Source organism: Pyxicephalus adspersus, chromosome 1 (genome assembly GCF_032062135.1).
Source record: "Pyxicephalus adspersus chromosome 1, UCB_Pads_2.0, whole genome shotgun sequence".
NCBI classification, from domain to species: domain Eukaryota; kingdom Metazoa; phylum Chordata; class Amphibia; order Anura; family Pyxicephalidae; genus Pyxicephalus; species Pyxicephalus adspersus.
Window position 1 is genome coordinate 119,476,362 of NC_092858.1, and position 24,150 is coordinate 119,500,511.

At 35.9% G+C, this 24,150-nt stretch overlaps 1 protein-coding gene across 3 annotated transcripts in view; it reads left to right on the top strand.

The window, feature by feature from the left end:
* RAP1A (RAP1A, member of RAS oncogene family) overlaps window positions 1-23,914 on the top strand; it is a 32,461-nt gene extending 8,547 nt beyond the window's left edge. For all 3 annotated transcript variants that reach the window (XM_072425595.1, XM_072425601.1, XM_072425586.1), the window contains exons 2-9: window positions 7,568-7,635; window positions 12,240-12,330; window positions 13,300-13,368; window positions 18,945-19,001; window positions 19,756-19,896; window positions 21,466-21,609; window positions 22,257-22,375; window positions 23,175-23,914. In XM_072425595.1, coding sequence (XP_072281696.1) covers window positions 12,274-12,330; window positions 13,300-13,368; window positions 18,945-19,001; window positions 19,756-19,896; window positions 21,466-21,609; window positions 22,257-22,346 — 558 coding nt within the window. In that variant the 5' untranslated portion in view covers window positions 7,568-7,635; window positions 12,240-12,273 and the 3' untranslated portion in view covers window positions 22,347-22,375; window positions 23,175-23,914. The remainder of the gene's footprint in view (window positions 1-7,567; window positions 7,636-12,239; window positions 12,331-13,299; window positions 13,369-18,944; window positions 19,002-19,755; window positions 19,897-21,465; window positions 21,610-22,256; window positions 22,376-23,174) is intronic.
* The last annotated feature ends 236 nt before the right edge of the window (window positions 23,915-24,150 follow it).

A 24,150-nucleotide genomic window follows, 5' to 3' on the forward strand; every position in this document is an offset into this window, starting at 1 on the left:
TTCCTCGTTCATCGGTGTTGTTGGCTTGACTGTTCACTTTTTTAGTTGATTATCGGATGACCGTTAGTTGTTCGTTTCCAGCGATAATTATTGCACGTGTGTACGTAGCCTAATGCCAGCAAACTTTAATAATTAAAAATATCATAAAATGACCTTCATGTGGTATTACAAGTACTGAAGTAGTCTCGAATAACTTTCGGTCTCGACGTGTTTCATGGATATTAATATCCTCTTCCTCAGGAGTTTCCAATTTGAGTCCTATAATTATAACAGTAATGGTCAAAAAATAACATTTCTTCAACTCTTTGTGTCCACAAATCCTGTGTTTTGCTGATGGCTTTCTACATATGTATTTTTTTGGAATGTTTTTTGCCATTATTTTTGTTTATATAGTAAAGTCGTAACCTACATAATTATTGCAATAAAAAAGGAATATACTTTTTTTTATTTTGATGAGAGTAATGTTTATATTTTAAAGAGGAACTAAACTTGAAACTTCAAAGAAAAAAAAACTTCAACCCTGCGGGGCAGTCCGATCTATTTGGGGTTGTCCTGCATGGGGTCCCCCGTTGTCCCGGACCAGGCGCCGCCATCTTCTCTTTCTTGTTATCCTTCCAACGTCACCCGACCCAGGCGCGTCCCAGGGTTGTCTACCCTTTTATGTAAAGTGAAAATCCCGAGTTTAGGTATGCTTTAAGATAGTGAGAAACTCTTTTCTCAGAATTTATTCTTGTTACTGTTTTTACTGGTGGATTTCCCCTGGCCTTCTTTATGATTACAGGACCAGGAAGTGAGCAGGGGGAAAGTTCCTGAGTGAGGATGTAGACAACAATTTTTAACAGAGGTTCTACCTCTTTTTCCACTCCATCTTTCATGTTTATTATTTTCAGTTTTAACTTGCAACCAGCTCTTTTTTTGTAGCAAATGAAACTGTGGCATATGTTTCAAATGTGGATTTTGTAGTGACTGTAATGGTTTTAAGTACTTTATACAAAACTCCCCAAATCATATTTTCTGAACTCTACAAAGTTTGAAGCTGAATTACAGCAATCCCTGGTTTTAACAGTCCTATTTTCGTTATATGCAAACTAAGGTTCCCTTCAAAACTGAGACTGATAGAGATAGAATAAGCAGAACTTAGAATTTCCAAATGTGGAGTTTTATAGCTGTACAACCCCACCACATTTTTCTATAACAATAAATGTAATATAATACTGTTGACTAGTCCTTATGTATTAGGAGATAAACAAAGGCTGATGGGCAAATATTTTGTTAGTCAATCCTAGATGGAAACCAAGACTCTCTAGGGACAAGAAATGTTATTTAGTGATAATTTGGAGCTTATATATGATTCAATTTAAAACTTTTGTGACCTTTAAATAATAAGTGTTTTACCAGTGCTTTTTTAAAACAACCCATTCTTACTTAATAGGCTACTACCCTAACTTGCTAAAAATACTCTAAGCCCCCTTTTTAAGGCGTCTTACTTGGGGCGCCACTTTATAATAAGTGACCTTGCATTACCAAAACTCTGAATCCAGCCTTTGTATTGCCTTAGGAAGATTTGCTAAGATCTGCTGTAACAAAAACTGCAAGAAATATAGCCAGCTATTCTTTGTAATGGTAATCTTTTTTTTTTTTCATGAAAGCGGGATTCAGGATTAGTTTAGTGGTTATAAGTGTGAAGGGGATTTCTACTTGAAAAACATATTTATACAGCAATATGCCTGTGTTTTACTACACGATAAGTGAATTGACCTTTTGGACTTGGCATCTGAAAATGTTGCCTCATAATACTAAAGTGCAATTTATTTATGAAAATCTAATATCTTGATTTATGTACCAAACTAAAGAATATGTTTAGCATTAATTAGATTAACAGGCATCAGCTTGGTATTCATTTTTATTCAGCCTTCACCCCCATCTCTGTATACATGCAGTAAATCTCCTGTTCTCAGCATTCCAGGTGCCAGCACTTTCAGATATCATGACTGCCTATCAATTCATCTCATCAGCAAACTGGGACTACAATTTTGCTTTGCTTCCGTGATCACTTTATACCCGTTTGTCATGAATAGGATTGGATGGATGGATGAGAACTGTGTATTATAAATCACTTCTTTCCCTAGTGCTTCTGATTCCTTCCAGCCTTCTTATATCTTGTATTTCCCTCCATGTACTCTTTCCAGGCCTCCTAATAATGGTGGATTGTGTTTGAGCAATGTTTGTCAGTATGACCACTTGCAGGCTCAATCAGGGAAGCATATGAGCAGTGGAAATCCTGCCTGTCCACATAAGCTTTTGGTGGGCTTTGCCAAGTTTCACTCTGAATACCTGCCAAAAGCTTGTGTAAAGTGACTGCCATTAAAGGATAGGTTCACTTATTCTTCTCAGGGTCTCCTCCCCCAGGATTTATGTACTAAAAAATGCAGATCCTTGGTGCATCTTTGTATGAAGTCCAACTAAATCCCAACATTCTCAAAGCAATGATGTTGATTAGTGGGAAAAATACATTTAGAAATACACTTTACAAATTTTAAACACCATTTATACACATTTTTCCTGTGCTTGCCTGTAGCTGTGCACTTCTTCACACAGCCTGACCTCTCGGGCCCTTTCGTTTCCTCTTAACAGACTTGTGTTTTACAATTACTCACCATCTACTTCCTGTGACTAGAAGTCCTGGCCCTCCACATGTAGACAAATGATTTCTACTATGGTGCAGGGATGGTAAAAGAAATGTATTCTTCCTACTTTGAGTGCCACATTGAATTTAAGAATGAGAGGAATTACAAAGTTCTTATTTAGTCCATATAAATGGGTATTATGTCTACTGCTTTTTCTTCTATGCCCTATCAACCTGATTGCTAGTAAAAATATCCTTGTTTAATTTTAGCATTTAAGCCCAGTGAAAGTCTTGTACCCTTGTAGTCTTGTATAATCTTCTATATGCAAATACATTTCACAAATGTTCCAAGAAGAACTGGAACTATTCAGTAGTGCTGCAATACTTGCGTTCCCTCTGCCTGCAACAAACCCCCCACCCTAACCACACTGACTCAATGGACCACTCCCAATTTGAAGGACACCTGCCATTGGCCAACCCATTTCTTTGGAGTCCAGGCTATCAAAGCTATCATCATCATCATGCCGTCCTGGCTTGCTCACTTCCACCATTCTAGGACAAGAGGGAGGACTCCTGATTTCCCTAAACAAATCAGAATGCTGGCATGGGTAAAATTGTTTGGCTTAGAGAAAGGGAAGTTTATATGTATATTATATGTACATTATTATAATATTTATAAAAGATTAGAAAGGGTGTCTTGGAAGACAAGGCTGCCAGCTCTAAAACATCAAATTTGCCAACAAATTTTGCCAGTTAGGAGGGCCATAATAGTGTAATAATTTGTGGTAATTGAAAGCACCAGAAGACCGCATGATTTAGAAAATGTTTAAAGGTAAATGGTGAGAGTAGAGCTTTATACTGGCATCCTTTCTCACAAATGTCCTTCCATGGGTAATATTACAGAGGTATAAAAGATTTGTGGATGCACAGTAATAGTTAAGCTCCCTGTACAACTGATTTAACAGGAAAGTGGCAGTGGTCTATAAAACAAGGTTATTCATGCAATGTCTATTTGACAACCAGGAAAGGCGAGCTATTACAGATGAATCCTAAACTTTAAAACCATGTTTATTTTTGAAAGCTACTAAGCTACACAATGCATCTAAATCGGTTGCATTAGCAAATTATTTTATTGTATGCACATATTCAACATATTTTCTGTTTAATATATATAGTTGTCAGATATTCCAAGCCTCCAAATTGTGTTTCTAAAAAACCCTGAAACTCCAAATTGTCAATAGGTAGTTCTTTCAAAACTTTTACAGCTTATCAACTTAACTAAAGCCTAAATAATGGCTCTTAAACCTTACATGACTGCTACATGTGGCAGGTGCAGTAATTCTGCAATAAACGTCTTTTTGTGTGTGTGCAGTTGACTGTTCTGTACACACATATTAAATATTTGTCTTTTTGCTTTATTATAAGTGAAGGGAGCTTACAAGTCTAATGTGTGATAGTAAATGGGGTCCTGACAGGCCTACTTTTATAAATTTTGCTGTATGATGCTACACTGTATACAAACACATCATGGGCTGGCTTTATCCATCCAGGTTGTGACTCCACCAAACTCTGAAATGATATGTTCAGAACTATTTCAGGTATTGCGGATGAGATCTCCTACCATTGTTGTTGTGAATTGTTTTAAAACAATTAGTGGACTAATTGGTTTGTTAGGTTACTGGTAGCCATATGAATGTCACCTGATTAATCTTCACTTTGTTGATATAGGGTAAACCTTTTAAAGTTCTCATGTAGAGTATGTGTGTTCTCAATGTTCTCATGTTGTGTATTTTAATTAGGAATACAGGGCACGGTAACTCCTGCTCAAATTTACATATATCTGAACGAGTAGTGACCTAACACTAACTGTTCTCTTTTTAAATCAGAACTAGGGGTTTCTGTTCTAAAGAAATTCTCTACATAGGTTAAAAAGGATGCACGTTTTTAGAGTTTAGCCACCAGGAAAATACACATACTAAATTTGTTTTAAAAGCTTCTGCCTCAGATATAAAATCATGTTTAATGTTTTATTCCAATATTGATTTTTTTTGTACGTGGGGAGTAAAATGGTATGACGGTCTAAAAACCTATGCTAAAGAAATAGTCATTTTAGTTATTTTTGCACTTGCAAAAAAAAAAAAAAAAAAATACCACAGAGAGAAGGGCAATAAAGCTGATTGATTTTGTAGAGATAAAATACAACAAAATAATGTTGAAGTTGAAACAGGATTCCAAAGCTGTAATATCCTAGCATCAGCTGACTCTTGCATTGCCTATTAAAACTTGCTGGACAACCTGAGCATTTTAGTATCAGATGAATCAAAACACAACCTTCCACACCTCTGTTTGGAACCTGAGTGACCTGCACCAGGTATATGTGGTTGTGTGTATGTGCTAACTTTTACAGGGTCAGTATTGGCAAAATGTTTTTTGGTGTCCCTTACCGAAGTGGGGAGCTGGCTTTTTAAATTTGGGAGTTTTCAGTTACATGTGACTTTTTAAACATGTCAAACATCACATTTGTTAGAACGCAATAATTCTAGGAACACGGTACTTTTACATGAGTTGGCAAATTATAATATACCCGCCAACCCTTAAAACACTGGGTTCACATTGTGGGGATAAGGTTCTCTCTCCCCACAATTTCCCTGGAGCAGGAGGAGGGCTTGATTTTGCCAAAAGGAAGGGGCTACATGCTTTTTGTCCCCTTCCTTTTTTTGGCATGCCAAATTCCAGAGGACTTGATGGGAGTGGGGTGGGACATAGACACTTGCTGCCTTAGAGTCTGGTTTTAATATTGAGGGAGGCTAGACAACGAAATGTGACTGATATGAACTGTTTCAAATGTTTTGGTCCCAGACACTAGAAGACACTTGTGTAAATGAAAGGTAGAGTCATACAGCAAAGGAAGAAGGTCCCTCTATTTTCAAAAATAACTTTTAACTTTAATAGCTTAATTCTTGGCAGCTGCAAGCAAGCCTTTATAACCATACACACTAATCAAGAAAATTCCTCCGCAGAGGACTGCAGATTGTGGTCTACATAGACACTTAGTAAGTAGATTTCCCCCTGAAAACATGACCAGAATCCAGTGTTCTCCCCTGCCCAGCTGTTTTTGGGTGATTACTGAAAGTTGGTCACACATGGGCGATAGAAAAATGGGACATCTAAGGGGATTGGTGTAAAAAGCTTACAGAATTATAGGGATTACCACCCCACCCACAGCTTTTTTTCACCCAGCTTCAACACCTTAGAATACCACATACTCATTAGAAACAGACTATTCTATTACTCTATGGGGGTCATTTAGAAATTACTCCTGTTAATTGGGCTGAAAGTTCACTGACATCCATTACAATCCCTCTACATTTCTCATTTCAATGCATAATAAAACAATGATTCACTCTGCCACCTAGTGGCCATTTCTTAAAAGTGCTCACCAGTCACTATAGTAAATGCTATATATTAAACCAAATTTATGGATACATCCAAGTTGAATTACAAGCTAGAGCATTTATAAATACTCTGCTATAATTCACATCTTCCTTATAAGATCAGAGTAAGGGGTTTACCTTAATTTCTGTAAAGAATTTCTTAAGAAGTAATTCTTGATCATCATTTGGTTCTCTGTCCATTTAATGAAAGTGTTTCGTATTCGAAATCCATATAGATCAATATTAACTCTAACATTTTTCTTGATACATATATTAAAAACTACCTTCTTGGGGTGTCTGCCTCTTCTTTACAACAGGCACAACTCCTTTAAAAATAGAGGTGAAATGTAATGCCAGTGTCATTGGATCTCACAGCTTCCATTGTCAAGGCCTCTTGCTCCTGGAGGTTGGCGTCTTACTAAAGTATCATAAGCAGTATTTGGAGGAGTTGTGGGTGTTTATAGCTGTAATGGAAATTATGCTGGTCTGAAGTTTTATTTTCTCCACTAGATAAGTCCACGTGTATCGGAGAATCACAGCAATTTGATTGTTTGCCCATAATATTTTAGGCATTCAGTTACCTGTATTACTTGTGTCTCTAAAAATGGGCATTGCATACAGAAAGCTTTAAGATTTAACCTGGCCTCCACTCTCTGTAAAGTCTATGCATTACTAATGAGCCCTGTCATCCTGGTAACCTATGTTAGGGTGACTTTTGATTTTCGCTGCTTTACCTGACCTATTGTGTATTTAGATTGTGTATAATACTTTTGCGACTTGGTGCTCAGATGTTAGGACCTCTTGCATTTTTGTTTTTCCTTATTACCCTATACCCGTCCCAAATACAGTGTTTCCAGCCCACACAATTAAGCACCCGGGTCCTGCATGTTCTGTCTAGCCCTGTTTTTGGAAGCAGAAGATTGTTTCTCCTTTATCTCTCTCATCTACTGAAGATTTGGGTGGACTGACCCATTAGCATTAAGTAAAACATCAGCTTTAATGTATGACTTATAGTATACTTTTGTCTCAGTAATTATGGGGAAGCAACTGGGTGTATAAAGCAGTGTCAGAAAAGTGAATCACAGAATAACCCTTCCTTTCATCTGTTTTTATGTCTATATTACTATTTTTTAGTGCTTAGTATGACTGTCCTAAAAAGGAAAAGTTTAACTATAAACATGCTATATGAAAATTCCTCCTACTTATTTGCAATGGATATTCTTGATCGCTACAGGTTACTGGAATCAAGGCTGAGCAGCGCATATGCAGCTTTGGTTGCCAGAGAATCCTGGCTTCCTTTGTGTGCCCGGGATGAATAAAGAAACCACAATGGCATGGTGCTGGCTGACCCCTGCAAAAGCCTAGCAGTGACAGCCTGTAGCCTTTCCTGGGCTGTGTGTCCTATACATCTCTATCTAGTATAACTTCTTTCACAATAAATTAACAAAAACTGTATTCTTATTTTCTAAGTAAACTAAATTGATTGTTTTTTTTAATTGTTTTCCAGGTCTGTTATAATCTTGTACATCGTGATTCATATATTGCAGAACACTGTTTACATGCTGAAGATAGCAGGTATGTGTTGTGTACAGAACTGTACAACTTATTTTAGTGTCTAGGAAAAATCTATGGTTTATATATATAAATATGTATACATATTTATATTTTAGTTTAACTGTATATTAGCTTAAGTATCTGTACTATAGGTCATGGCTGCAACCAATTAAAAATTAATTTTAACATTGAAAGTTACAATGTTCAGTATATAGTGTTTGTTGTGTTGCCATTATGACCAATATTACCATATTTCTGCAGGAATTTAGGTTGTCACATTAGGAAGGAAGTGTGTTACTGGCAACCTCATCGGGTGAAAATAAGAAATGTGTGTTTGTTAAAAAATTAGATTAATAACTATTATATTACCATTGTCATGGTCATTAACATTCACTATTTTTCGGTATGCTGGATGCTTTTTGGGTTCTGTTATTTATACTTATATTTGTTGTAACTTGCCTGTTGTAAGAGTTTGTGTCTTGTTAACACAAATCAATTTTTATCCAATAAGCACATTGTATTTGAGCATTAGAAATCCCTGTTCTGTCTTTGGTCAAGCACTTTGGGTATACTGCCACCCAGGATTGTACACTGTAGGAGTGCAGCCTAGCCCGTAGTTGCCATGACCCCTTCTCTAAATATCCTGCCCATTTTGCTTTCCTGTCCCTAAGAAGTATGGATGTTTTTCCTCAGCTGTTGATGACATTCTTCAGTTTAGGGCTACTGGTAGTTTCAGGTTGAATGATAAAACACTAAAAGCCTCTCCAGTCAGCCACGTCACACACAGAATTGGCCAATACATATATTAATGACCTCGCTGTTATAGCTGTGCAGTGGCCATATACCTTTTCACCATCACAGGATAGACTATCTTTTGCACAATCCTGTGCTTCCCCCCATTGCTGCCTTTGCAATTCACCTGCTAATGGATGACAAAATGGAAGGCGGCCGCCCAGCAGAGGAACACATACCTAGTGCACACCCCTAAGTTGCTTTGGCTGCAGTGTTATGCTTAACTTCAACATAAAGATGCTGTTAAGTGATCACTGCACACAGTATTAGCTGATTGTGCGCTGCAATTTGACACTTCTCATAAGCCGTTAATTTTACATAACCATGTGATTACAAGGGCCGCAGTTGACCTTCTAAGGCAAGTCTTAAATTGCTGGGTGATCTTTCTAAGCAAAAGAAAACAGTCTCCTTCCTTGAAGCAGTCCAGTGTGTACTGTTAAAATGTCTATACCCCAAAGGATTTTAAGGCAGCAGCCGACTAACTGGAATTGACAAACCTCAATTTTAAGTTCATTATTGTCATTTCATGCTTTCCTTAATGGGGCCTATAATTATTATTATTATTATTATTATTATTAAACAGGATTTATATAGCCCCAGCATATTACACAGCGCTGTACTTTAAATAGGGCTTGCAAATGACAGATACATACAGTGACACGAAAAGGGGAGAGGACCCTGTCTAGAAGAGCTTGCAATCTAGTCTAATCAGTAGAAAGAATGTCTTTGGCCATATTTATTCGGTTAAAACTTTTACTAATTGCAATAAAGGCTTTATTTTTTCATTAGTAAACAATTCTACGCTTTTTACTAATTTATTATTTTTGAGTTTCACAGTAAAATAGGAATAAATAGTTTGCAGAGCTTCTTGGGATGGAAAATTCAGTGTAGGAGTACAAAGGCGTGAAAAGTATGCTTTTCTAACAGTAGCCATTTGTTACTGTGAATTTGTTACATTACTTTTCTTCAGACATTTTATAGTTTTCTAAGAATTTGTTGTAGTCAATATGCGAGACAGCATATACGTAACATAAAGGAATGACCATGGAACATCAATGCAGTTGAAATGATAAAATGTAACCTACCTAAGCATTTGTAAATTTGTCATTTGTCTTGTAAGCCTCCATGGGCAATTTCAATAATTGATTTTTAGGAGACTGTATCTTTTGCAGACACATGAATAAGGTTAAAGCTACGCAGAAGAATTTTAGTAGATGAATTAACATAATTTTTAGGGCAGGCAAATGGTTCCCTGAACACTACTAAAGTAGCATGTAGTAGAATCTTGCAGCAATTAATAACATATTTTGTGATCATGTAAGTCTTTTACTACAATGTGCCTATTGTCTATATTTATCTCATTATTTGCTGTATTTTATTGTGATTGAATACGTGAATAATTAGGTAACAAGAGTAACCATGCAGTGTTAGTTTTTGGTCAATTACAGAAAATCGAAGTAAAAAGAGTGGTGATAGTAAGCTGTTTATTACCACCCACTGGGCACCCACTTTAAAATGTTGAATTGGATAAGAACCAGCACAGCCAATTGAACACACATCTGGACTTCGCTTTTTACATTTTGCATAAAGGTTTTTGGTGACTTGTTTATGTACCTGAAAACTTTTTCCTTTTAAATGGCGGTATTTTTCCCCATATTACTTGCTCAGACCCTTTTATTTATTGGGAGGCAGTGTTTATGTTTTACAGATTTAGGCGTAGTCGGCACTGAGCATGTCTTTTATGTAGAAAGTTTTATAACATACACTTGTTTGTATCAATGTACTTGACCCCTTATGAAATGCAGAACATGTCTAGAAACATGTCAAGTTGTTCGGAAAACACACCAAAACACATTACAGTGCATTACAAGTTGATTAAAATGCTAAAGATGTATGAGTTTAAATATTATGAGATGCAAAGTTTAATAAATACCATGTTAACAGATCATGTAAATGATTTGTCTAGAGTTCTATTCAGAAAAGCAATAGACATAGTATCTGCAAGGCAACTAATGAATACAGAAAGAAGAAAACGTAAGAATGAAGATGTTTATTGCTGGCTGCGTAATTCTCCTTATTTGTCAGTAACAAATGGGAGAGAGCATAAGTATCTGAAGTTACAGAGAGAGTTCAGACAGATTGCCATAAAAAGGCATAATTCTGCAGATCAGGGACATAGATTAATTACTTGGAACAGCGTTGCTACTTGGCACGGAAACCCACGTGTCCTCTGAGAAATCTTTGAAAGCTATGTGTATTAAATGTCTAAATAAAACAGTTTGCCACTTTTATTTTTACAAAGCACCTTGGAAATTTTTACTGTGCATTTTTATTTTCATTTGCTTTCCTTTTCTTTTTTAAATGTTGCTGTAGTAACTGTATATATACACTTTTAAATAGTTTATAGTTGTAAAAGGCTCATCTACTCCCTCATCTCTCCAGGGTAGTTTGTGCCTCTCTCTGAGCACATGGATATATGTATAGAGTTATCTGATGCCACCATCATGTCTTTATGCCAAGCTCCATCAAATTAGACTGCGTCTCCGCTCGCTCATTGAGGAAAATTATTTCCTGTGCACACTTATGAAAGTGTGTGCCTAGAATAGGATTGTAACTGGTGACATGGGACAAGTCTCACAACAGTTGAGAGATTTGTTTATTATCAGCCTCAGGACTTTAGATTTTGGCATAACAACATGTGCCAAGAACAAACTGAGAAATGTGAACATGCAGTTTGAGTTTAAAACTATATCTGCCAGATTACTGGGTGTTTTGTGTTTTTACTGAAAAGCTGCAGGTTTTTAAAGAACCATGTTTAAAAAGTAAAGTTTTATAGCCAAATATGAAATAAAATTCCACCTGAAGGTCTTTTAGGAAGTTCTCTTGCTTTTTGTGCTGTTCATAATAGTAAATATGGATTGGAAATATGGATGTATAGGAATAATATGAGTATTATAAATTTTGTTTCTGTTTATTGTGATATTTAAAAGCTAATGAAAAAATAGCTAAACCTAAAACCTTCATTTTTAAAGCTAGTGAATCCTTTTAAATGAAATCCCATTCACTCTTTCTCAACCCACTCTTGTGGCAACTCCTTTTAAGTGTAGTTAGTTGGTCAGATACGAAAAACAGGACAATAAAAACCTGACAAGTTTTATTTTTCCTACGCTAAACAAAAAATTTAGAGTACCAAAAAGTTAACCTAAGGGAGATTAGGATAATAGCAAGTTGTCTTAGAGTAAAGTTTATATACACTACATTTGTACGAAGAACAAGAATGCAGAATAGAGGATACGAATTATAGAGATTACACATATACAATGGTTGTGGAAATGCTAGAAAAAGTTGCTCTACGCTTTCAAGATGACATAATGAATGTGACAAAAGCATTACTCCATGTGAAAGGTTCAGAAACTTTTTTTATTTTGTTTACATGCAAAGCAATCCAGCATATTTTTGGGAAAATTGAACTCCAGCTTCTTCAGTGTTGTGAGATAAAAAGCTATGGCCCATTCTAAAACAGCGTAGAAAAGTGAGTCCATGTCCATGTTCCAGTTACATTAGAATACAAGAATACTCAGCTGTTAAAAGAATTTGTCTTATGTTTTGTATTTGTGACAACAAAGCAATTTCAGTTCTAGATGAAGCCTAAAGTCTCTCGTGTTTTCTTTTTGCCCCAGCACCCACTACATTTACGAACACTGGGACAAGAAGTGTGCAGAATCTCCCCAGTAGGGACATGATAAAAACCTTTAAAGTTATATCCCATTCCTGTATTCAAACAGTATTCCACTGTAAAAGTAATTGATCATTTTTTTTTATTTACTCTACAGTTTCTTTTAGTTTTTGAACAAACAGAATACCATCATGCGCGAGTACAAACTCGTGGTCCTTGGTTCTGGAGGTGTTGGAAAGTCTGCACTGGTAAGCTGTTATGACATTTTTTTTTCTTTACGATAAATGCTTGAAACTAAAAACTATTTTAGATCTCTTTATTACAATAATATTAGGAATAACACTTATTCTGAATTTGGTGCTTTGGTTGGAGGCTAACAGTCTGTGCACATTCTGTCCCCTGCTTTCCATTGACTTTGTGTAATTCTCTTTTAGATGGCTATTGGTCCAGCCAGCACTACTTCTAGGCAGAATATAACTGTGTTTACACATTTCATCATCCCACTTTGCAAGTTCATGCTTAGTTCTGTACCCTTTAAAACAATAACACAATTAAGAAAATTCAAATTAGAAGATTTTGGATAGATTTTGTAAGGGGTAAAAACTCTTGTCAGATTTGTATCGCTGTCCCCCCTGGGGGATCACCCCTGTGGGGATTCATCCCCAATATTGGTGATTATTGTCTTTGGTGCAAAAAGAGTGCTGGAAAATCCTAAACGAGTTTACTGGGGAAAATAGGAGTAACCTGTCCTAGTGACAGTATGTGGAAGATGAGAGAAATTCTTCAAACTTTCATTTTCTGCCATGGTGAGATGTTGTTTTAACAGAAAAAAAAGTGCAGGGATACATCCAGTGGTGCTTACTGCAATAAAATGTGACAGGAGTTTGAATTCTTCACCACACTATCCAAAAGGGAAAATGATGAGTGTATAAACTGTTTAAAAAAAAAAGTGTTAGTCTTTTTGTAAATGATGATTTTTTGGCTGTCTTGTTGGCCCCTTTGATTAGTAGTTTGCCACTAATCCAAAATTAATCTTCAAGTAATGGTTTCAGATTCTTCATTGACTTACTGATATTCACAATCCATCCTGACATTTTGAAAGTACTGTACAGCCAGTGAATCCTAATAAAACCCAAGCAACTGCATTTTCAAAAAGGGGGCTACATATAAGAGAATTTTTCTTGTATGTGTAAATATTTGCTGTTTGTGTCTTCTAGACAGTGCAGTTTGTTCAGGGAATATTTGTGGAAAAATATGATCCCACTATAGAAGATTCCTACAGAAAGGTAGGTTGAAGTGTGTATGTGCATTAATGTTTAGTACTTAAAGTACTTGTATATAATACTATTTCGTTTTAGTAGTTATTACATCTGAATCTTCAAAGACTTCTATTAAGGTATATTTTTTCAGTATATTATTAGCTTGTATGGAGGTGCTTGTTTTTTTTTAGATTGGATAAAAATGTGCTTTATAGGAGTGTAACTTTAATGTGTAGGAAGATGTCTAAATACACAGATTAAATCAAATTTGTAAAGTGTTGGTTGTCTCCTAGTATATTTGAGCGAATTTAAGAATTAATTTGGTTGTATGCAGTAGGCATTTTTGAGTGTGATGATAGTTCTGGCTGCAATTAATAGCTGTAATTGTAATAGAAAAATTCTTACATTGTGTGGTATAAAAAAAATAGCAGATAAAACAAATGTTAAATTGTAATACCAAAAAGTAAATATTTAAACCAGTAGTATTTCAAGCGGTCCTAAACTCAACATTTTCACTTTACATAACAGGATAGACAACCCTTATATGTAAAGGAAAAAGTGCACCACCCTTTAAAAAAAAAAAAAACCTCACCTCAGCACCTCCCCTTTCAGCGGTGATCAAGACTGAATAGGAGCGCAGAGCCTCCCGGCATACCTACGTCACGCATCTCAGAAGGCCTTTTTTCGGACTTGTGAAGGGGCATTTTTTTCTCGTAAGGGAAAGAGGTGCCGATCTTACGCAAGCACAGTGAGATTGGCTCTTTTTTCTCCCCCTTCGCAGCAGCTACTTCACCTGATCTTGCACCTGTGCAGTGCAAGATAGGGTGACGTGCCAAGAAGACGGAAGAGGAGACTGAAGATGGCGGCGCCTGGTGGACGAATAGGAATTCCAGGACATCGCGGGAAGGACCAGCCCCATCGAGGGGTCTGCAGGATTTAAAGTTGTCATTTTTTTTTCCAGTTTAGTTCCTCTAAGTACGTAATGTAGAGGAGACAAGTAAGTGACCTATTTTACATAGTTACATAGTAGGTAAGGTTTAAAAAAGACAAAAGTCCATCAAGTTCAACCACTAGGGAAATAAACATATCCCAGATATAAAACCCTGGTCCAGAGGAAGGCAAAAAAAAAAACCCTGGTACAATTTGCTTTAACGGGAAAAACATTCCTTTCTGATTCCATGAGGCAGTCGGATCTTCCCTGGATCAAGTCACTGTTTTTTTTTTGTTATTTTTTTTTTTTACTTTAAAGCCTTAATAAAGCAATCTATAGTAGTTGTGAAACTACTTCCTGAGGGAGCCGATTCCACATTTTCACAGACCTTACAGTGAAGAATCCCTTCCTTATCCAGAGCTTTAAACACAGACCTGTTTATATATTTATACAGGGTGATCATATCCCCCTTAAACGTCTCTTCTCAAGGGAGAATAGATTCAGGTCAGCTAATCTCTCCTCATAGCTGAGCTCCTTCATTCCTTTTATTAGTTTAGTTGCCTTTCTCTGCACTCTCTCCAATTCTACAATGTCCTTTTTGTGAACTGGTGCCCAAAACTGGACTGCATATTCCAGATGTGGTCTGACCAATGCTTTGTACAGGGGCAGGATTATGTCTCCATCTCTGCAGTCTACTCCTCTTTTAATACAAGAAAGTACTTTGCTAGCTTTAGATATTGCATCTTGGCATTGCATGCTGTTATTAAGTCTATGATCTACCAGAACCCCCAGAGCCTTTTCCATTTCTGACTCCCCCTAGACAGTATGAAGCATGCAGGTTGTTAGCGCCCAAGTGCATAACTTTACATTTATCTATATTAAATGTCATTTGCCACTTGGCTGCCCAATCAAACAGTACATCCAGGTCTGCTTGTAGATTATAGACATCCTGTATGGACTTAATTCCATAACATAGTTTGGTGTCATCTGCAAACACAGAAATGGCACTTTTAATCCCAAACTATATAATTTAAAAAGATGTTAAACAGTAACGGTCCCAACACTGAACCCTGGGATACACCACTAATAACCTTAGTATGAATCATTAATTACAACTCTCTGGATGCGATCTTTAAGCCAGTTCTGTATCCATTTACAGATTGACTTTTCTAAACCTATCGACCCTAACGTCCATATTACCCGTCTGTGGGGTACAGTGTCAAATGATTTAGCAAAATTCAAGTACACTATATCAACTGCTACTCCATTGTCTACCTGTTTACTTACTTCCTCATAAAAAGAGAGTAAATTTGTTTGACAACTTTGGTCTTTCTTAAAGCCATGCTGACTGTCACTTATAATATTATTTTCTAGCAGAAACTCCTCTATGTGGTTCTTTATCAAACACTCTAGGACCTTTCCAACTATGGACGTTAAACTAACGGGTCTGTAGTTACCTGGTAATTGCTCCCTTTTTTAAAGATAAGAACCACATTGGCTTTACGCCATTCCATCGGTACCATGCCAGTGACTAAATAGTCTCTAAAAATTAGAAATAATGGCTTTGAAATAACCCAGTCCAGCTGTTTGATGGATGTAATCCATCAGGTCCTGGTGCTTTGTTAACCTTAATTTTTCCCAGCTGTTTCTCAATCATATCAGTTTTGAGCCATTGTGACTGATTTAAGGCAGTGGCATTGCTATTATGAATTTGGACTTGAGCTCTGCCATTTTCCTTCCTGTGTACATGGAGCTAAAAAAAAGTGTTTAGTAAATCTGCCTTGTCTTTATCCCCAGTAACCAACCCAGCGACATCCTTTAAGGGGCCTACATGCTCAGATCAGATCTTTTTGCTATTAATATATTTCAAAATTTAAAATTTTAGGGGGGGTTTGCCTTACTTTCCTTTGCAATCTGTCTTTCATTTTGAAGTTTTGCACATTTGATCTCCTTTTTACATCTTTTGTTATATTCTTTATAGTTTTCAAATAAAGGTGATCCTTCATTTTTGTATTTTGGGAATGCCATTTTTTTGTTCCTTATGGCTTTTTTTAACATCAGCTGTGAGCCACAGCTGATGTTTAACCTCTTAAACTTATTACCCATTGGAATACATTTTTCAGTGTGCTTTTGTAGAACAGACTTGAAACATTCCCATTCCTGTTCTGTGTTCTTTGAGGAAAATATTGTCTCCCAGTCCAAGTCACAGAGAGCCGCCCTCAATAATGGAAAATTTGCTTTTAAAAAATAAATGTTTTTCTTTCCTGTTTACAGCTTACAATAAATGAAATCATATGGTCACTGCTACCCAGATTCACTTTTATATGCACATTTGTTATAAGCTCTGCATTATTGGAAAGAACCAGGTCCAGCAGAGTATCATTTCTAGTTGGGGCTTCTATAAACTGTACCTTTTGCTGTTCCTGTAGTGCCATTACTCCAGTCAATGTCAAGGTAGTTGAAATCTCCCATGATTAAAACACTTCCACTTTTTGCTGCTTTTTCTATCTGTGCTAGTAGTTTATTCTATATTTCTTCCTTAGCACTGGGGGCCTATAGCAGGCTCCAAAAAATATTTGTGTATTGTGCATCTCCACATTTAACTCCACCCATAATGCCTCAACCTCATTGCTTGTTCCCTCCGCAATTTATTATTTCATATTCACTTTCAGATCACTTCTCACATACAGACAGACACCACCACCCTTTTGTTTGACTCTGTCTTTACGAAAGAGAGTATACCCAGGAATATTGACAAGCCCAGTCATGCGAAGAACAAAAGCCATTGGATTCAGCAATGCCAACTAAGTAATTAAGGCTTCCAACTCCCCTATCTTGTTTGCTAGACTTCTAGCATTGGTAAACAGGATCTTTAAACCATTGCTGCTTTTACCATCATTGTTTGTCAAATTCTTTAGTTTTTCAGTACAACTAGTACTGCACAATCCAATGTTTGTTTGTAACATGGGAAGCTCAATTATCCATAATTATCCCCCCCAACTATCCCCAATCCACCCTCCAGTAGTGTCTGACCCCTGACTAATCTTTCTGACACCTTATTAAACTGTACCCCCCCCCCGTCCTAGTTTAAATATCCCCCCACTATTCCCCTAATCTTTCCCCTAGCACAGCAGACTTCTTTCATTTAGGTGCAAACCATTTCTGGCATACAGGTTGTACCCCAATAAAAAGTCAGCCCAGTGCTCTAAGAACCCAAACCCTTCCTTTCTACACCAGGACTTAAGCCATGCGTTTAGCTGTCTAAGCTCCCTCTGGCTTTCTTGTGTTGTGTCTTTCACAGTGCAATTTTAGTATGAATCGGTAACACCTCAACAAGCGTGACTAAACATGGGATTATTATTGTCAGTTTGTACTTTTGAACAATCTATAGATAATACAGTGAGAAGAAGAGATAGGGTGAGTTTGTTGCTTTGAATATCGGATCTTTATGCTGAAAACCAGGATAAAATAGGGTTTGGCATGTTCTTCTCGTTCAAAATACAATAACAGATAAAATATAAGTCATTTACTGATTAGATACTTTCTCCTGCAGTCCAGTGAAATACCCTGAACATCAACCTTCAACTAGTGATTGGTGTACTGGTTGAAAACACCTAAAGTTATCTTTTAAGGGTATTAAAAGAACTCCAACTCCTTGTTTGAAAAGAAAACTAGCAAAATGCACTCAAATCAAAGTAAGCAAGAAGTTTTCATAAACTGGTAAACATGACATTTACCAAGCATTCGGTGTAGGTGAATTAATCACGGTTACACACAAGTTACAAATTTACATCGCAAACATCAACATCTTCTTGGACCAGCAAACCTGTAAAAGACCTGGTCCAGGATAGAAAAGATTTGGTAAAAAATATCAAATTTCTTTTAGGAAATCCATTGCAGGTTTGCTAGATCACCTAGGTTCAGGGATGAAAGTGTATCCAGCCCTGGAGAACTTTAACCTCCCTGGCGATAATCCTGAGTGTGGCTCGGTGTTAATTTTTAGTACCAAAGCAGAAACTCTAAGCCACACTCGGAATTGTCAGGGAATTTTAAACGCTTACCTGGTAAGGGGTTTCCCCGGCGTACTCCAGCGATGCCGGGCATCTGTGTAACCTGGCGTGTGAATGGGCATCTGCGTGCATCTGGGAGGCAGGACCAGGTGGAAAATTCTAACAGTTATTGCCATCTAATGGTTGTGTTTCAAATTGCTGCTCCAGTTTTAAAGCATTGTGATTGGCTCTCAGCATCATTACAAAATATGCACACATTCTCTAATTTATTGCATCCATACACATCACTGATAACGCATAAGGTAGATGTGAAAGTGAAAACATCCAATTTAAATGAGCTATGCCTTGACCTGGATAAATGAAAACCTCCACAAACATACATTTGTTACTGATTTTTATTTTTTTTTATACTACTTTTTTTTTTTTGGATGTCTGTCTGAAACATCCTTTGCAGGTATTTACCAGCCACAAGGTTTCCCTTGTATAAATTATTGGAGTTAACGTTTCAGAAACTGTATCATAGGGCGTGTATGCACAACAAAGAAAGTTGGGAGTTATTACCTTGCTGATCCTTTTTAAGAACACATAAGCAAAGGTTGTTTAGAAAATGCAATTTTAAAAAGAAAAATACTTTTTAATTTATTTTGCCCTGTTTATTACAGCAAGTGGAAGTTGAAGGACAGCAGTGTATGCTTGAAATTCTTGATACTGCTGGAACAGTGAGTAAACCGCTTTTTCCTTTCTTTTGTTCATTATTTACACACTGAAAACATAAAGATTTTCTTGCTAAAAATGATTAACAAAATATTTTCTATATTCTGTATAGACATCAAAACATTGTCATTTCAGAATATTCTTTACGGTGGTAAAATATAAACCATGATTTTAATAAAGCAATGGTAAATGTTTATTTTTACCACAACGTAGCATGTGACAAGTATAGTTAATGCTTCCTACTGCTCTTTCAATTAATTTTTCACCTGGTAGCACCTGTAAACATTTATATTATACTCGTACTCCTGTTTTGTAATAAAAGAAATCTTAAGTTTATTTTCAGAGGTTGTTGCTGGAAGGTTAGTGTAAGCAGTGGGACCAGCTATTCCCCTACTTGAATTTCTGTTGCCTAACTTTCTATCTAGTCAAACTTGTAAACAAGGCAGGAAGAATAGTCCTCTAATGGTTCTAATTATTATTCTCTGCTGTTTTCAAAGTTAGGAAAAATCTTTGTTGGTTGATATAAAATTTAAAGAGCACAGTCATGATGATTTCACCAATAGAAGTGACAAGAAACGCTTGCAGCTTCTGTTCATTTTGGTTAGGTGTGAGGCTAATAAAAAAAGAAAACTAGTGATTGTAATTTTGCCACTTCTGTTGTACAATAAATTTTATTAAAATGATTTGCTTGATTCATTTTATTTTTGACGTCTGGTGTTATCTAACCATGTAAACATTTTTTTTGTTGTGATCTTCTAGGAGCAATTCACGGCAATGAGAGATTTGTATATGAAGAACGGTCAGGGATTTGCACTAGTATACTCTATCACAGCACAGTCTACATTTAATGACTTGCAGGACTTAAGGGAACAGATTCTACGAGTTAAAGACACAGAAGATGTAAGGAATTTTAACTTTCATTAAGCTTGGTTTTAATATGTTTTACAAACCTCTTTGTACATAAGTCTAGGGTTATCTTTTTAAACCTGGCCACTTTAGAAATTCCTTATTACCAAAGAAAGCTTCAATGTTGCAGTTGTCCCTACAGGCGTTAGAGTCGTCCTCTCAGAAGGACTGACAATGCAACCAAGCCCTCTTTCTTTCCTTTACTGAAGGAAACATTTCTGCTTTAGATCACCTACTGGCTTCCATTTTGTAACACCTGCAAACTGTTACCAGTAGGTGGTGATCTAAAGCAGAGCAGTCTTCCAAAAAAAAAAAACAAAAAAAAAACACTAAATGAAAAGAAAAAATGTAACATTGTATGCATGCCTATGCATTTGTTGAATGAGTTTTACAATCTTACATGTTTAATGTCTAGATATAACAGATTGCATTCTTATATTGTCTGTGTTTAGAAATTTGTTTTTTTTGGCTTATTCTCATTTACCTTTTACTTATTTTCTCGCCAACGTATAATCCAGCACAAGATAGTGTCCTAGACCAAATTCAGACTACCAGTTGAAAATTGCAGCATTTCCCCTGCTAGGTGTTCTGGAGCGGTAACCACTAGGCATTTGCAGTATCAATTAACACATTTTCCTTGTGAAATTAGTTAGGTTAACCATACATACCCTTGGATGTTTCATGTAGTTCCTAAAAACATTATAACAAGGCCGCTGCTTTAAAATTCCTGAAAAGTTAGGAAAAACAACTAAACAATATGTTGCAGCGTTAACCTTTTAGAGGTGGCTAAATGCAGTTAATCCATTTGCAGACATTTGCTATTCTGAACTTGGCCTTCATGAAAAGTGATGTTTGCTGTGAATTACATAGTCCTTGTTATGTCTACTAATGTTCTATTAACTGTTTTTTTATTAATATTATTATTTTCATTCATATATGTCCCCGTTTTCACATTGCCATTGCAGTGAAATTGTAGAGGTGGCAACACAAGGAATCCACTGCAGCAAAGACCTCACATTCCTGAAACTCAAGCAAGAAATATCTTTAATAATTTGTGAACTTCAGAAACACATGAATTTGCAAAAACACTGCAATGTTATTATCTATGTACATTACACAGCCTTTGTCATAGGTGATGTAATTCTGTAAATGATGCTTCAGATTGTTAGGGGTCCCTTGAACAGCTTGTAAATAATGCACCTACAGTATTCTGGTTTCTGGACATCTACAACCTTCGCTGATCTTGCCCTGATGGGCCAAATTGACAGTTCTACAAGGACTAGCCATTGTGCACTATAATATAGCACTGCTTATTGCAACACTATATTTTAAAACCTATTCAGTGCTCAAAAAATTAAAAAAAAAAAAAAAAGATGAGAATATGAAACTGAAGGCTGCTACTTCAATGTCTGATTGCATATCAGTTTATGACCTCAACAGGGCTTACATTTTCACATTGGCATTTTCTTCACTTGTAAAACTATATGAACTGTTTGAATTGTTTTATTTAACAATTATTTTAGCGTGTATATACACTAAATCTTATTTCTTTTCCTGTTAAAGGTTCCCATGATTTTAGTGGGCAATAAATGTGATTTGGAAGATGAGCGGGTAGTTGGCAAGGAACAGGGACAAAACCTAGCCAGACAGTGGAATAATTGTGCCTTTTTAGAATCCTCTGCTAAGTCTAAGATTAATGTAAATGAGGTAAGTGGTCTGTTTTAGTTTTTTGTTTTTTACAATGTCATGTAATTTTTCAGTCTCCTGTGAAGTGAGGCAGTTGTTTAAGTCTAATTCTACACAGATTTTTTTTTAATATTTTTTTTAATACTGTATAAATGACCATAGCACCATTAATTGCATTTATGATAAAATGTATTTAAAAAAAAAAATAAAAATAAAAAAATAAATATATATATATATATATATATATATATGGAATATAAAATGTATTTTAAAAGCCCCATAATGCTTTTATGGGAGTTTGTAGGCACTTCTAGGCATTTGAAAGGCAACTCCAATTTTTTTTCAATGGAAGCATTTATAAATGCTTGCAAACGCTTCCATTGATTTCAATGGAAGTGTGTATAAGAGGTTATATGTGTTTCTAAGTGTTTGCAGCCAGTTAAAAAAAATAAGATGCAGCAGGAAGCATTCTCCCTACTGTGCTGCCCACAAATGCCTTGGTGTGGACTGGTTATTGCAGTGCGTGGGAATTTCAAATTTGAGCACTTAAATGCTGGGGTAATGTCGAATTCTAAACATAGTTGCTATCTGTGTGGTTATAGGTTGATATTTCAGTAACCCTTTTATTGTAAAGTTCTGTACCAAAGTTATTAAACGTTTTTTTGTAGATCTTTTATGACTTGGTCAGACAGATAAATAGAAAAACACCAGTGGAAAAGAAAAAACCTAAAAAGAAATCTTCGTGTTTGCTGCTTTAGACCCTGTTGAAGCAGCAGATCTGAGCCAGGTGAGTGTTAATATTTATTTCCTCTTAGGATGCAGTAAATGTTTGTGTGGCTACATAATAAACAGTTGTATAATGGTTGTGGCTTTACACTTTGCTAAGTTTTTATCTTTGTATTGGGGTGCATACAGAAATAAAAAAATCCAGCATTTAACATGGCCTGTGTGGCCATTACTATCATTCTCCCCCCCTCCCAGACACCACAGGCACCTGAAGTCAGGGAAAATCTCTCCTTTGACATATAATTTAATATTTCCCTTTCATGGTTCCTTTTTTTATTTCCTCATCAGCTAGTAGAATGTAATTATTACTAGGTCTCTGTACTTTTCTGTGGGGGCTCATGGCTCGTGGGAAGGACCAGCTTTACATAGTTATCTAAAAATGGAAGATGGCGTAGCACTGCATGTGATCAGACCCTAGAACTGAAATGCAGTTAATGAGAGGGGTGGGCCAGAGGCCATCCATTCTTCCAGCTACTGTAATCTGCTGAAGAATCTCTAATTAAAACCCAGCTCTTCCAGGTATATGTCCCACAGGATATGATATGTTTAGGTATTTTTAGGATGTTTGCATTGGTGGGGGGGTGGTAAGAACAATTGTTCATAAATGTGTCCTAGAACATCCAAGACAACAGGAGAATTTGCAAATCACCAAAAAGGAATCGGACTGAAATCTTGCCATGACAGCTGAGAAGCTAAAATTTTAGCACAGAACCTCTATGCTTTTTCTTTCCATGTTTGTTTTATTTGTTTTTATCATAAAATGCCTTTGTAATACTAATTTTTGTTTATTTTTTTTGTAGAGTACAGGAATGAAGAACTGTTGCCTAGTTGGAAAGTGCCAGCATTCCAAGATGTAAAAAGATATCCAACCTTAATTTAACATATCTGAAGAGGCTCCTTTTTTTTGTTTTATATATTATATAAACGATTTAGATCTCCAATACTGTTTGCACAAGGTTCCCTGGAAATGAATTGGCTGTATTTCTCACTAAAAAAAACAAGACACCACCAACTTGTCAACGGTTTCAATAGTGTTGACAACAGATGTGAAAATAAAGATACTTGACTTCATTTTGAATGATTCTATGAGAGCATGAATGCATTTCAAATGTTACATATAGCTAGTTTAATTACATGATTTTCATATTGACTTCCAAATCCTATTTGTAGTGATGCCTGTGTCAAGCCCTAAAATGTAGCCATTTTATAGTTTTTCTTTATAAATATAGAGATATATATATATAAATATAAATATATTCCTTTAATGATCTCAATGGGATAATACCTTTGAGTCACATCAACTTCATTTTATATTGAAAACATACAAGTTTATCATTGCTATCATCTTGCCATTATAATTAAAAACATTTTGTGTACAATGGTTTTGGGGCGGGATGATGGGTTCTTTTATAGAAAAACTGATTTCTATGGATTTCAAAACTGAAATATATAATATACTAAACTCTAACATTGCTTCTTGTTTTACTGTCACAGATTAAATTTCAACTTTTATGAATGATTAAATTTTAGTACATTTTCATTTTTGTGATGGCGTATTTTTTTTTCTTTTTTCATTTTAAGCCACCCAATGATATTTTCAACAGTTATGTCTTCTTTTTATCTCAGTAGCTTATTTATGTGTGCCTTATTATTTTCCAGAATAAAATGTCAAAGTTACTGAATTGTACTTTTCATAGCATACCTAATATCTATTTTAAAAATACATTCCCCATCAAAATCCATTGGATCAAACTTATTTAGCTGGTCTGGTGTTTT